The 15,282-nt window shown below is 36.3% G+C and overlaps 1 protein-coding gene across 1 annotated transcript in view; it reads left to right on the top strand.

Annotated features, from left to right (window-relative positions):
- The first annotated feature begins 8,790 nt into the window (after nucleotides 1–8,790).
- Nucleotides 8,791–15,282, top strand: part of APOB (apolipoprotein B) — a 37,698-nt gene continuing 31,206 nt past the window's right edge. Inside the window, exons 1-4 of the mRNA XM_013194833.3 lie at nucleotides 8,791–8,942; nucleotides 10,572–10,610; nucleotides 13,311–13,426; nucleotides 14,254–14,399. Coding sequence (XP_013050287.3) covers nucleotides 8,885–8,942; nucleotides 10,572–10,610; nucleotides 13,311–13,426; nucleotides 14,254–14,399 — 359 coding nt within the window. The 5' untranslated portion in view covers nucleotides 8,791–8,884. The remainder of the gene's footprint in view (nucleotides 8,943–10,571; nucleotides 10,611–13,310; nucleotides 13,427–14,253; nucleotides 14,400–15,282) is intronic.

Raw genomic sequence — 15,282 nt, 5'->3', positions numbered from 1 at the left:
CAAATCCTCAGACAGAGTAACATAACTCCATCATTGTCAACCAATTAATTCCTACACTTAGTAGGTATTACTTACTAAGTGCAAACACTTAGTGTTGTATTTCTCTAAGAAACCTGTCCATTCTCATTAAATTATGTAGTAATTGGTATGTTGAGATGATGATTTTCTTAATACCAAAAAATATAATTCCAAAATTCATTCTTGCCAACTAAATAAATATTTAGATTTTTTGTTTAACTTGATTAAACTTGTTTTCAAGGAGCTTAAAAAGTTAACTTCTGGAAGTTTTCCTTCTGTTACTAAATAACATCTGAACTAAACAACATCAGAACAACAGGATGTTCTCTTTTCTGAGATCCAGCTTCTATTGAAAGATGAACTTTAACAGATTTTTGCAGTTTATATCTTATCTTAGTGTTAAATGAGGGTTGGTTTCATTTGAGTGATCAGCATAATGAATAATGACATTGTTGGTAGAGAATCAGATAACATTGTACACAAACATAAAACAAAATGCTGCATCTTCACTGAACCCTTAATGTAAATGAGTTTTAACTTACGTGACAATCAATTGCAACCACTTATTATCCGGAAAGAGGCATTTTTTTCAAAGATGTGGTGGACTGATTTTCAGACCATCAGCCCCCACAACAGAAGCTGGATAGAGAACATATTCTATGCCCAGTGTAAGAATCTGACCACATTATTTGATGCTTAAAAATGGAATTAAGATATGGTATCACCGTAGCCCCTGGGACATCATCAAATGTGTAAGCAAAGACAACAAGGAGTAACATGCTTATTTCCATTATCATGCTTTCTTGCTATATGGTGGAGATAATGAAAAAACAACATGATTTTACTAAATAAAATGTAATAATATTGGAAATAGATTTTAACCAAGAATTTTATTTATCAACAGTAGAATTGTGCGGTTTAATCAGCAAAATACTCAGGTGTACAGGTAATACTAAACCACCGCAATAATCTGCTGCACACATGCAAAGCCTCTTCAACCTTAAAAGGCATTTTTTTTCTGAAATCTGTGTGACCCTTGGCCTGTCCTAGAATTTAAAATCACAACTACTACAATGATGTTTCTAATTTTGAAAAAAAATTTACCCTATGAAGGAAACAGAGCCCACTGCTCATTAAGGCTATATTTATAAAGGTGATCAGAAAGTGAAAAGCCTTTGATGTCAGTACCAATAACCTGAGTGGCATGTCCCCTTCCTTTTTAACTTTTCAGAGCCTCAAGCCTAGCAGGTGCTGTTCATCATTCAGTAATGAAATTTATAACTTGGTCCGCATATAGATTAAAGTTCAGTCCTGACCTGACAGCCATATCTGCTATCACTTTCATGGCTTCATATATTTCATTATCATTTCTAGTCATGTCATACAAAAGGTACTGACTTTTTTTTTCTTCCTTGCAGCATCAGCACTTTCATAAAATGGAAAAAAAAAAAAACAACTCCTCCTCAGATGAGACATAGGTAAACCTGATTATCTCTTTAACTATCACATGCAAGCTTAATTCATGGAACCTCCCTTGTGGCCTTCAAGCAGCTAGTACCTCAAGGGGTGCATCTTCTGGAGTGTTGGTTATCTAATGTTAGAAGAAAGCTAGTAGTGAGTGCTTCTTATGCTATATAAGGCAAGTTAGTCAGTCCCTTTGTGCTTCTATTCCCTACAGATTATGTGAAGACAGATTTTTTTTCTCTTCCTGAGCAGAGCTGTGCCTTGAAAATGCTCTGGAATGATCTCATAGAAATGCATGTGATATTTTGTAGAAATTTGTGTTGTACAGTATCAATCAGTTAAAATTCTTCAACTGATGGATCAGCTCTGACACTGAGTGAAGGCAACCTGTCAGACTCCTTGACTTTGAGTGATTATTGAACAGCTCAAAGAGCAAAAAGAAAAAACAAATTGTTCAGAGTGGTGGAAAAATGAACTCCCAAAACAACTGGAAAAGATTTAAACATTGTTCCTTGGTGTATTTGTGAGCAGCAGAAGCCAGCAAAAAGAAAAACAAAAAAGAAAAACAGCAAAAAGAAAAACAAAAAGAAAAAAAAGAAAAAAATTGAGACAGTAGTTCTGTAACTGATAACTCTCATATCCAAAGCTTTATTTAATTGAAATGCAGAAGGCTGTGTTAAACCATAGTGTGCACATTTGAGGAACATACTATTCTGTAGAAAATTACCATATGTGACAGCTAAATATTTGAAAAGACAGAATAAAAATAAAATTAAATCTTAAAAAAAAAAAAAAAGGAAAGAAGTTGTTTCTATGTTAATGGACTCAGCGTGTAAATCTGGAAAACAAATTGAGTCTCTGAGAAGTGGCCAGATGTGGAGATGAGGAAAAGCTTCACAGAAAACACAGTGGTGGAGAGAATCATTTTGGGGAAAGCAGTTAGAATTTTGTAAGCAGAGGTGGCATCCTGTGTATGTGAATGTCTGTGGAGACAGCATGTGCTCTAACAGTATGAATATGTTGGAGGGTTGAAACAATGAGAGAGCTGAAGCAAAAAAGTTTACAGAACTTTGAGCTGGAGTTCTCAAAAAAACATGATTCACTGAACCACTCATGTCACGATGCTCTGGTACGACATGATATCTCAGAGGGGCTGGCCATAATGGAACATTAGAACCTGGACAAAAATGGTGAAGAAAAACTGCCACTGGTTCAAGAGCAGTTACTGGAACAACATTATAATTTTGCTGCAGGAAATCCCTGAATTGTCATTAAGAAAGTAAATGTGTCTTAACTTTTTTGCAGATGCACTGAACAAGTTGTACCAGTAACACTTTTGTTTGTACTAAAAGAGACAGTAGATGAGCAAGCTTCCAGTGGTGAGCTTAGAAGGAAATATTTGAATGGAAAGTATAGATAGTGGAAACTGGAAAAAAAAAAAAAAAGGGAGGGGGGAATGGAAAAACTGCTATTTTAGAAATACATTAAGCACTTCAACATGTCACCTTGTAGGAGAGAGAGAATAAAGTCAAGGTTTGCAAGATTCTTTTTAAGAATCTCTTGGCAGAATTCAAAACTGAATTTAGAGAGCCCAACCTACCACAATTCAAAAATACATTTCTTTGCCTAGGGACAACACAAAATGAAAGAACTGGGGAGGCTTAATACTTTGAAAGGAAAGTATGAATAAAAGCTTCAACAGAATTGCTACATTTTCTTGTTAGTGTAGAAAAAAGGCAGACCATTTGCCCAGGAATATACTCAAAAGAACTCAATAAATATGTAAAAAGGAAACATTTTCCACTACCTACAAGGAGAGAAATTCTGGAGGAGATGGCTTATGCCAAATATTTTTCTACTCTTGATGCCTCAGCAGGCTTCTGGCAGCTGTTCTTAGACAAACAGAGTGTATGTTTATGCACCTCCAACACCTCCTTTGGGAGACACAGTTTCCTCCAATTGCCATTGGGTTGTGGTTAGCACCATAGGTGTTTCGCCAGAAAATACAACCATTTTTCTCTGATGAGGGACATGCTAAGACCTAAACAGATGACACTGATCTGGGAAACACAGTAGAAGAGTAAGACCAATGTTTCCAAGGAGCTCCCAAAGAACCTGAAGTGCTGGCCTTGACCTCAACAAATAATAAAGAAATGTGAGCACCGTCTAGTATGTACATTTCTCAGAAAATTAAAAAAAAAAGTAAAAAAAAAAAAAAAGAAAAATGGGAAAAAACGCAAGAAAAGAAATGAGAAGGGAGAGGAAGGGAAAGGAAGATGCACAAGGATTCTTTGCAATATAGGAAACTTAGTATCTTGTGTGATTTCTTCCATCAACTGTTTGTATTGCTGCTTTGCTAAAGTCATTAAGTGAAAGGAGATGCAAAACTTAATAAAAAATCTGCATGAGTTAAGTGAAGAGGCCTTTGTCCTTTGAGTAAGCATAAGTTGAAATTGATGGTGGGTGTATCTAGACAACTCGGATGGTGGCTGTTAGACCACCTCTGTCAAAGGATTTGACTAATATCCAGTGACCGAAAAAGGAAATGTAAAAGAAAAGTATCATCAAGAAGAGTAAAAGGCCATGGTATTAATATATAATTAAAGAAAAATTGATGGATTTTGTATATGTATCAGTATTAGCAAAGCTATTGTTGGCATTACCAAAACAGAACTGAGAAAAACAGTTCCTCTCTGGAAAGGACATATATAAGAAGGAGGCAGTTCACTTTCAGGTGAGTGATTTAAGGTTACAGACTTCTTCTATACAGCTGTGGACAAAAGTATAAAGACAAATTTTGATAAATTGTTCTTTCTAGAAACAAATCCAGACTGTGAATGTCAGGAGAACTCTTTAAGACTAAGGCCTTACAAAAAACACAGTGTTAACACAGTATGGCTAAGAACCAAATTCCAAGCCAAAATTCTTTATCAGTTTTAAGAGGTTCAGTTAAGAGTATTAGCTCTGTCTTCTCTTTATTGGTACTCATATGACCATCCCTAAATACAATAGGAGGAATGTTACAACAATGCTCACACTTACTCTGAAAAGAAAGGATCAGTGAGTGTTCGTGCTGTGGAGGCTATCAGGACTTGCCATCTGTACCATAAATACAGGCCTCCACAGCCAGTGTTATGGAATAGGACATACTAAAAATGCTTTCTCCTGCTGACTCCCAGTTATATGCTGGCAGTAGATTATTGTGCTGAGCTTCCTTAGATATTTTTTCTAGATTCCACATGCGACTGTGACCATCAAGTCCATTTTCATTATAAGTGATATACTGATGTGTATGATGCGCCATAGCTTATGTGCTATGTGTGTTCAGGCAGTTTGAAAGTAGGCAATAAATGTACTTAGTCCTGAGCTACAAGTCCCTGCTCAGCAATATCCTGCTCAGCAATAAAGCTGGGGGAGTTGGCCAGGGGAGATGCCGCTGCTTGGGGATGGGATGGGCATCAGTCAGCGGGTCATAAGCAATTGCATTGTGCATCACTTGTTTTATGTATTTTTGTATCATTATTATTTTCCCTTCCTTTTCTGTCCTATTAAATTGCCTTTATCCCAACACAGGAGTTTTACCTTTTTTTCCAATTCTCTCCCTCATCCCACTGGAGGTGTGGAGAGAGCGAACAGCTGCGTGGTGCTGAGCTGCCTGCCCTGTAAAACCGCAACATTGTATTATGCTTTCATTTAATCCACATGTGCAGTGCATACATAGCTGAAGCTAGAACTTCTCACTCTCAGATATACGTCCTAACAACCGCATAGGAGTTGTTTCATTATTCACTTGCCTTATTTCTGGGCCTGGAAACTTAATATATTGGTAGCACAGTAGTCCCAGGTTGATCAGGAAGGCTGCTCCCCTCTCTGACCACGGCACAGCAACTTCTGTAGTTCCAAAGTAAGTGCGGCTGTTCCAGTCTTTTAAAGCAAAGGAATGGACTCAAACACATTTGTGTATACATTTGTTCATGTATAGGTGAGGAGGAATTAGAATTAGCCTGCTAATACCACAGCTGGATTGAAGTCCATGAAGGACAGAACATCAAATGATCCTGCCTTCAGCATGTGTTTGGACTCTATGGTACCATAAGGCCCTCTAAGGTACTGTAAGGCCCTGAGCATCCTGATCTAGTAAGATCTGTTTTGAATGTAGCAATGCATTAGATGACTTTTAGGGGGATACCCTACAAACTAAATTTATTCTCTGATTCCATTATTATGAAGTCTTCCACATCATGTCAGAGATCATCCATATCCATTATAACCATGCACATATTATGTCTGAATGAAATTATTTCAGCATATAATAAGCATTATCATACTTCCTACAATTCATATGGCCATTGATTAAGTATATATAGTGATTTGATTTTTTTTTCTTATTTCATAAGCATTAATAAATGCTGTACATTTTCCTAAACAAACCATAGAACTTCATTAAATTAATGGTTAATTAGCATACGTTGATGACTTTTTTACCTCATTTAAGGAATTTTTAGGAATTTTTAAGGAATACTAGGCTCTCCTAAGGCAAAAAACCTGAAATGTGCAAAAACAGTTCCTTTCTAAATATAATTTGTTATTTTTTAATAATTTTTAATATTAGTATTTAATCTTTTTGAAAGGAGAGGTGAACAGAGTTACTGGTCTCTGGTATTACATTGTGCTTCAGCAATGCCTGGAGTTTACCATGGTGAGCCCCAATGCTGAAACTCCCTCTTTCTATGTAACACAGCCAAAAAAAAAAATCCTTAAGAGAAAAGAACCAGTGAACACAGCACTCACTGCAGACAGCTTGGTCCAAAGACGGATGGAGAAATACAATTGAGGTAATTGGTTTTTAGATCAGGACCAAATCTGTATAGATTAGAGGTATACAACATAAACCAAAGTTTGGAGCTACTCCCAGTGTAGAACACTGGGGAGTAAAGTTCAATTTTCTGTCATCCTTTCAAATCCGCACTGATACCCTCTGCCTCTCTTTGTCAAATGGAATGCAAAAGATGCAAAGGCGTCAGAGCTGCAATACCATCACCAGACTTCAGAACGTTTCCATCTCCAAAGCCTTTGTTTCGTTTGCAAGAGTGAAATTCAGTGGAGAGAGTGTGACTTGGCTAAAAGTAATTGAGAAACATGCAAAATAAAATGAGATAATACCATTTGAAACAGTTTGATCCAGAAGATAAATTGTTCTGAGGTCAAAGCTCACTGGTTCACAGAAATGGTTAAATAAGAACTTTATGTTGTCTAGCTCTGTGTGTATATTGAATCTTCCAATCGTGATTCCTTGGTGACGGAACAGATAAAAGTAGTGTGTGACATTTTGTGGTACCAGCAATGAGAAACACCTGCTGTCCCTTGACTAGGTAATACAGCAATATAAACTTGTCCCGGAGGAATGGTGTACCCACGTTACCTACATGCTTATCATGCTTATGGGCTGAGTCATGACTTCTGTAATCTATTTACGTCCATGCAATGTCATGTTAATTCGATCAGCCTGCCTCTGCTTGGGCCCAGAGAAACACCTGAAGGCAGCGAGGAGACAAAGGCAAAATATAGAAGTAGCTAACAAATCTCTGAATCCTGAACACTGGCCAATCCAAAGCTCTGTTAATCTGCAGTGCTAAAGTGAACAAATAAACAGATTTTAAATAATAGTGAAAATTTCTTGATATTTGAATGCAGAAAGGGATCACATGCTAGGAACAAAAATACGATATTATTTTACAGTCTCTTTGGTAGAATCATGTTACAAAGTAAAATCACTTGTATTACAAACATACTGAGGCAGCTGTGGACACAAAAGTAAACAAAAAGCTATGTTGCTTTTTGGAAGTAAAAATAATAATCTGTTGGTTGTTGTATTGTATCTGATTGGTGTGAACCAAGGACAGAAATAGAAATGGAAAAGCCTGAGAAATGCTTTCTTTTCATGATGTTTCCAATACTGATGAGTTCAGCAAAGAAGATTTCTGCAAGAAATCTCTCAGAAATGGCATGTTCCAATTAATACGATCAGACAGAATCCTAATTATAAGATATCTCCTTTATTGAAAAGTATGCCCCATGCTTACTGTTTGGTTGAACTGATGCTAGGAGATACGTGGTTGTAGTGTATGCTGGAATGGTAAGGTAACTTAACCGTGAAGTCCAAGAGCGAAAAGATACAGAGAAATAAGAGACTTTAAAGATAACTGCTATGATGCATAGTAACATTTCAAGGGAAAAGGAATTACCAGTTAGCTAAGCCAAAATTTAATTTTTGATTCAACAAGCTAGGAGGAAATATTTTGATTTGGGAAAGTCAAAACATTTCATTTTGATCAGATATATGAAAATTAAATTTACTGAACAAAATGTTCTCAACTATTTCCATATTTAGTTTTTTTTTTTTTTTTTTTAATGAAATTAGAATCACAGAATGGTTTGGGTTGGAAGGTACCTTAAAGATCAACTAATTGCAACCCCCTCACCTATATTAGTTTCAATAGATATGAGTAGAGAGAGCATTCAAACTACTGGGATTTCTCATGGCATAAAACCAGTCTTCTTACCAATGTACATATTCATAAACAGCTTTTTATTTGTTTGTATTTGAATTTAGTTTATATTTGTAGGCTTTTCTTCTTCATTCAGATGTATTTGTTGTCTGATTTTCATAGTTCTGCTACAATTAGCAAATGAAATGGAATTTAAATTAAGGAGACAAAGAAATTGTACAGAGCTCACTTTCAACATGAATATGACCTGATTTGCCAGAATATTACAAGTAAATTTAATTTTTATTTTTTATTTTTAGAAAGGCATATGACAAATTCTAGCAGAACAAAGTAAAAATCCTTAACCTTTCATTCTTCTGCCTGTAAAAGGAAGATGTCTAAATTGCACAATACTCTCATCTTCTCAAATACTCATACCTTCAAGCCTTTCAACATCTATGGTGAAAGCATGCTGCAGTGATCATTTCTTCCAGCTATAATTTATGCATTGTAAGCTTTCCTATGTAAATGCGGGAAATATATTTGAATACATTGGGAGATGCTGTAGCTGCGGGCTTTTGTTTTCAAAACTCTGTTAAAGAAAAAAAAAAAAACAGTGGAAGAGTAACATATATCTAGTATATGCTCAGTCTTCTGCCTTTGGGGACTCCCAGCAACCAAAGCAGTGCAGTGTTTGGAGCGCAGTGAGGATCTAGATCTCTCACCTTTGGACCTTTGGCAATTTGCTCCGAGCTTTCTAAACCGTTTGCCTCAGCTGCTTGCTACAGACTATATAAGTGAAGGTCCAAGTCAGAAGGCTCACTCTCCCTCTGAGGCAGTAGGGAAGAGGTGAAGAGGGGAGGGAAAGAAAAGCAGAGGAAAAGAGAGAGCAGCAAGAGGGTTCGGGGCTCGCCATGGGCCCTGTGCAGCTCTTGCTGCTCTTGCTGCTGCTCAGCAGTGGTGTTCTCACACGTAAGTACCGCCTTTTATGGCAGCGCTTTTCGCTGCTTTATTTATGAACTCGTTAAAACAACGATAATGCAAAAATCAGCAAGACAGTGGTTTATAGAATTAGAGAGGGTAAGTGTGATTAAAGAGGCCATCTCTTCCGTTTGGAGGACTGGGCAACTATAGGAGGATCCCAACATAGGAAAAAACACAAATGTTTTCTGGTGCCTTTTGATCAGATTTAATGTATTTTACAACTTATAAGGAATTCAAGTAGTTTATTTGGGCCTGATTGTTTTTCTGTAATGCGGTCCTTGTTCACATCCATGGAACTACTGCAGCTTACAGTTCAGGCTTATCCCAGGTTTTGCTGAACCATGTTTGGGGTGCGTGAAAAAAAAAATGGAAGCAATAAAGCAAAATGTATTTGGCAGGTAGCACTTAGGTTTGAAACACAATTTTGTGTTAAGGAGACACAGCCATCAGTAGTAGTAATAAAAGCAGTAGACCAGCAGAGGTTTCTTTCTAAAATCAGAAAAGACACTCTGGATCAATATGGTGCAGTGTATTGTGAGCTCTCTCTTTGCTTCCCAAGAAGTGGCTTTTCAAAATATGACACTGTAGTGTTATGACTGCAGGAACCTCAAGGAGGGAAATGAGTCTGGGGCCAATTATGCAGTTCTGAACCACTGTCAGGATTTATACGCAGATCCAATTCAGCATAAATACACCTTTGCAGGACTACCATTCTGTTCCTGACTGATGTTACAAAATTTTGAACAATGCACTTTTTTCTAATGCTTAATATTAGTGTTATTACTGTTGCTACTATATTACAATAGAGTGGTCAGCCTTGGAATTCCCATTATGGAATCCTGGAAAGTCTGCAGGAAATATTCTGAAAAGTGTTGGCATTTATGTGTGATGTCCAAGGAATGACATAGCACCACATGAGTGCAGCAAACTTACTAGGATGTATTTTATTGTATATACAATAGTCAAATGGGATGTGTCTAAGACATAATGGAGCAAACAATTCTTAAATTAAATAGGTTTTCAATTCATGTTCTTTTTCTCCAAAGTGTGAACTCTGAATATTCACACTGGTTGCCAGAGAAAGCATATTGATTGTTTAAACAAAATAATCAACAAGTATATTTACCTTGACCGATATAATTCAATCCTATTTATTGCCCTACATTGTCTACCAAAAAAAAGATTCTTGGAAAAAAAAGGTTTAATAGCAGAGAATTGTAGTATTACTTATCAAAGTTGTCGTTTTTCAAATGTACAAAATGTGAAATAAAGCCATTCATTCATTATGCAGTATTTCTGTGTTCCAAACAGACAAAACATTTAAAGCAAGCAAACTATGTTACAAGGTGTATTTCATCTGTCTACCTCTGAATTTTATGCCTATTGTTTAAACTTCTTCATGTAATACAGAACCATTAAAAATACTTGCCAACCTAGAAGCTGATCCATCTCCTTGTAAAACAAAGTAATTTAATTCAGTGAAAACATCAAAAGTTGGTATTAATTAGACAGGTCTTACAGTGAAAATGTAGTATTTCCTTTTATATATACATAGTCCTTGCTTTATGACTATAAACCGCCTGTGCAACTTTTAATTCTTGTTTTTATTCTTTACAGAAGAAGAAACACCTGAAAATGGAAATCCCGGATGTTCAAGTAACTGATTTCTTGCATCTGCTTTTGTTGTCTCATGTTGCTATATTAACTAAATACAATATTCAAAGCTTTTTCCTATTCCACACATTTCTGCCTCAGAAATAAGTGTAACAAAAGTGATGGCAATATTCTGAAGTCTTAACTGTCATTTATTTCAAGTATTTAATTATCCATAAGGCTTAACCATAAGAATATCAAAAGTTTTAGTAAAATCAGAAGAGATGAGATAGTGTTTCTAAACTTTTTAAAAAGCTCCCTTTAAGAAGCTTTTTTTTTCATTGTTTTGTTAATTTCTTAATTCTCAGGTGTAAATTCCTTAATCTGGAAATCCCTGTTTATCAGATGTGAAGCTTTACTAGTGACGTTATGCACATTACACTTTACCATGAGCTGAATCTCACTTCTGATGTACTCTTCACAGTGGCTGCTAAACCCACAGAATTGCACTTGGATCTCTAACTAAATAACTGCAGAATAAATCATCAACTCTGTCAGCAAGGACAGCAATTCCTTAAAACAAGTCAAGACTCAGGAAATGCTGACTTTATGCCCTATCTCTATAATGAACTCTGACTGGCCCTGACTGCTTGGTTAGACACATAATGTTCCACCACAGGGTCAAAGTACCAAATAAGTTGTTTTGTCTGTTGTCCCTTTTGGTCTTCAGGCTTTTTTTTTCAGTTGTTGGATACTTTAGCACCACCGCCAGGCAACTGAGGCTATTTCAGCTGCCTGAAAGAAATTCAAATTCTTTTCTGGGCTTCACTGCCAATTTCTTGTGTATTTTTGATATAATAAATTCATTGGTATTTGCATTTCTAATCTTATCATTTCCGTATTCCTTTTCCATCTATTCCTGTGCAAAAGCAGAAAATGAAGCAATAATTAGCCTTTTGGCTTTAGCCTAGCAGATATTGGTATTGCAAACATTTCTGAGAATGTACAGCTAAGCAGTGATAAAGTCCAGGACAGTAAAAAGTAACGGGGATAGTGGTGATTTTTTTTACTGCAGTTAAATTTAAGGTTAATTAGATGACTTAAGTAATTTGTCAAATGTTTGTCAGTAATGCTGATGACTATATGGTAGCAAGTATTAATTATATTATAATCGAGCAATTATATTATAAGTCGAGCAATTTCCTAAAAGTAATCTCAGTTAAAACACTATTAAAATAGTTAAAGCTTATAAAAATTATAGTCCAGTGAGGAAATACAATATCCGTAGTAATGTTCCATTCTCCTCCCTAAGTATGCAATTCTGTGGTATATATGACAAGATGCCATTTCATTTGCCCTGTGACATGATAAATATTTTATAAAAGAGGAAGAGTACACCTACATTGATGGCAGGTGTAGGCAAGCAAAATCATACAGATATGATGGTGGGCATTTGGGTTTATAGCAAGATGACTGTACCTTTTTCTTCTGCAAAAGTAGATCAGATATGTTCAGACAGTCACAAATAACTACATAGTAGATATTTAGGAAAATGAGTTTCACTCAGCATCACTATAATGTCACAGTCGCAGTGAGCTGCTCAGTCCGAACAGAGGGAACAGTAATTTCAGGTTCAGATACAGCTAAACTGCTTTAATACAGTCACTGAAAATACCTGATCATATGTTTAGTTTAAAATGATGCCTGTAAATATAATGGGAGTGCATTGTACCTGAGGATATTATTTGGCCTACATTATACATTCCAGACACAAAAAGAATATCTTATAGCTCTGTATTTGACACTGAGCCAAAATATTCTTTCTTTATGTCTCTGTTATGATGTTCATTTTTGCTTGTAGGATTTAAAATTACAGACAAATTGCCTCTGAAAACAACAGCAACGCATTAAATACTGGTGATATTCATCCCTTTGAGGAAGACCATTATGTTTTATGGCTTCCTTTGATATAAAATAGAAACACCTCCACTAATCCTTCCTCCTGCCTCACCCTCGCTCAAAAACTGAGTGGTTTTGTCTTGCAGTGGATGGTCTTTATATAGCAAATTTTATATAGCAAAAAGTTAACACCATTAAAAAGTCTACTGTAGTGAAAATCATTGATCTACTAAGCAAATTCATTACAGTATATCACATTTCAGGAAGATATTCTGTAAATTCAGATGAAATGGTAAAATGGTAATGGAGAAAGCTAGTTTTAACATTCTATCCCTTTCTGTGTTTATTTGCTTTCAGTCTTTCCCATGTGATTTAGGTAGAGTTTCTTGCATCTTTGAATTATTAGGCAAAAGTCTTAGGTGATTTTATTCATTTTATTAAGAATTTTAAAACTGCCATTTGATTAGTGTATTTTTAAAGTAATGGGGTCATTCTTAAAATGGTTCCACATCTTAACTTTTCTGCTGGTTCTGTCATTAACTCAATTAGGTGTGATTCTAAGGCCAGGTGGGGTCATATTGTCAGTTCTCATTCTATACAGCATTGGACCCAGAAACTTATGCTTCCTCCAAAAATTTTTGTCTGAGCTATAGCTACTTTAGAAAATATCCAGCTGACATGAAGGCATTACTTCTCTGTCTAAAAACTCCCCTATAGCAAGTATAAAAGAGAGTAGTGGGGCACTTATGCTTCCTTTATGAGGGGCATTCATTTTAGTTACACGACATTAAGTATGTATTGTAAGGATCTCAATATGCACAATCCTACTAAGTGATAAAAGCTCTCTTGTTTTCCTAATTGCAGAAGATGCAACCAGATTTAAACACCTCAGGAAATATGTTTACTTATATGAAGCAGAAACATCAAATGGAATCACGGGAACAGCAGATTCTCGAAGCGGTTCAAAGATCACCTGCAAGGTAAGGAAAAGAGAGTAAATACAACTCGTTGGGACTGTATACTGAGTAACATAGGAGCTGGCAACTGAGAAACATCCTTCAGTGTTTTTCCAAACAGGATTATTCTTTTGAAAGTACATGTTGAGAGCCCTGAAGACTAACCCTCCCTATCCTAGACAGAAGGCACTTCATACCTTCATACCACTATGTTAGTGTTCTGTCTTGATCTGGCTGTACTTTTAGGGGAGAGAGGAAGAAGACCTGGTAGTTGAACTTTGCTTCGCTACCAGGCTGAATGTATATCAAACAATTCTACAGGTTTAACTAAGACAGCTCACTGATGCCATGAAGACCACTTGGTCACCTGTTGGTGGTAATAGTCAGGCCAGGATCAGTGCAGTAGGGGTAAAAGGCTCCACAGGGCATTAAACTAATGTCCATCCTAATCCTGCACCAGTTTCCAAAAAATATTTGTTTTTAAATGTTTTTTCAGAAGTTGAGTAGTTGAGGAAAGTATTCTTTATTTAGCTCACACAATTTGACAGTCTAAACATCAATCATAATGACTCAAGTTTTCATACAATTTTTCTAGTACTATAAATTTTCAGAACCTAGGTTGCTTGTTTACTGTGTGTATACTCCATGCCATTAGCCAAGCCAATACCTGCTTTGAAGTCTTCTACCTCAAGCTACCTTAAGCTGTTTAGATCAGTTTGGAATCTTTCCCAAGAGCTGCTATCAGCACAATTCTGACGATTTACCAAGCCAAGGAAGACTATGTTCTCAAAACTGGATCTGGAAACATGGTAATGAAAAAACAGATAAACACAACCTGTTTGTGTTTTCAGGTTGAACTGGAGGTACCACAGCTGTGCCACTTCATCCTGAGGACAATGCATTGCTCCCTAAGGGAGACATTTGGTGTTGACGCTGAGGGAAGATCCATGCTGAAAAAGTCGAAGAACTCTGAAGACTTTGCAAATGCCATGTCCAAGTAAGCAATATCAATTATCAGTACAATACATCAATATCAATACATCAACACCCGTAACCTTAACACTGAACAGCTGGTAATGTTACAGCCCTGACTATGCTTTTCCAGGCTTAGAACACACTGATAATAAGATGGCAGGTTTATACGTTATTTCCACAGCAATACTCTCTCTATTTAGGGCTAACTTGATACAGTTCTTGGTTGTGACTAGGGAAGTGTTTTTTTGGTTTTTTTTTTTTTTGTTTTTTTTCTGTCCAGAATTTTCACTTAGAATGTCTTTGTAATTTGTTTCATTTACATAATGAAACTGTTGGTTAGTCTCCCAATAGATTACTGCAAGTGGAAGGTTCCTTCTTAGAAGGAAATTCTCAAATGGCTGTCTGCAGCCATTTTGAGATCATTTTCCATTGCTGATATGGTACAAAGACTGTGCAACAGAAAGGCATTTGAGACTGAAGTCCAGTTTTCCTATCATGATCTTTAATGACCTATGGGACTTATCTTTTCCTTACTTATCTGCTTTCGTAGCTTACTGCTATTATTTCCTCCACCCAGCTAGACCTCAGTGCTCTTTAGTGTGTTGTATTCGTGCCCCTTTAGGCATGCTTCAGTGCCTCACTATCCACTTCCTCTTGTTTCCCAAGCCATTTTAAGCCATAGATTTTAAAACAACTTGAGGAAGTGTTAAAATATTTTTTTTTCAGAAAACAATCACAGTTTTATTTAAAAAACGCAACTAGCAGAGAATCTTTCCCATCCTTTTGTAGCCTATTGCAGTAGTTAATAATTACCTCATTCTAAAAATTTGCTTATCTCCTCTCTGAATTTGTGCAATTCCAACTTCCAGCCATTGCTCCTGATATTTACTTGTCCTTAGATGACG

This window comes from Anser cygnoides, chromosome 3 (genome assembly GCF_040182565.1).
Source record: "Anser cygnoides isolate HZ-2024a breed goose chromosome 3, Taihu_goose_T2T_genome, whole genome shotgun sequence".
NCBI lineage: Eukaryota > Metazoa > Chordata > Aves > Anseriformes > Anatidae > Anser > Anser cygnoides.
This window is presented reverse-complemented; position numbering and strand designations above follow the sequence as displayed.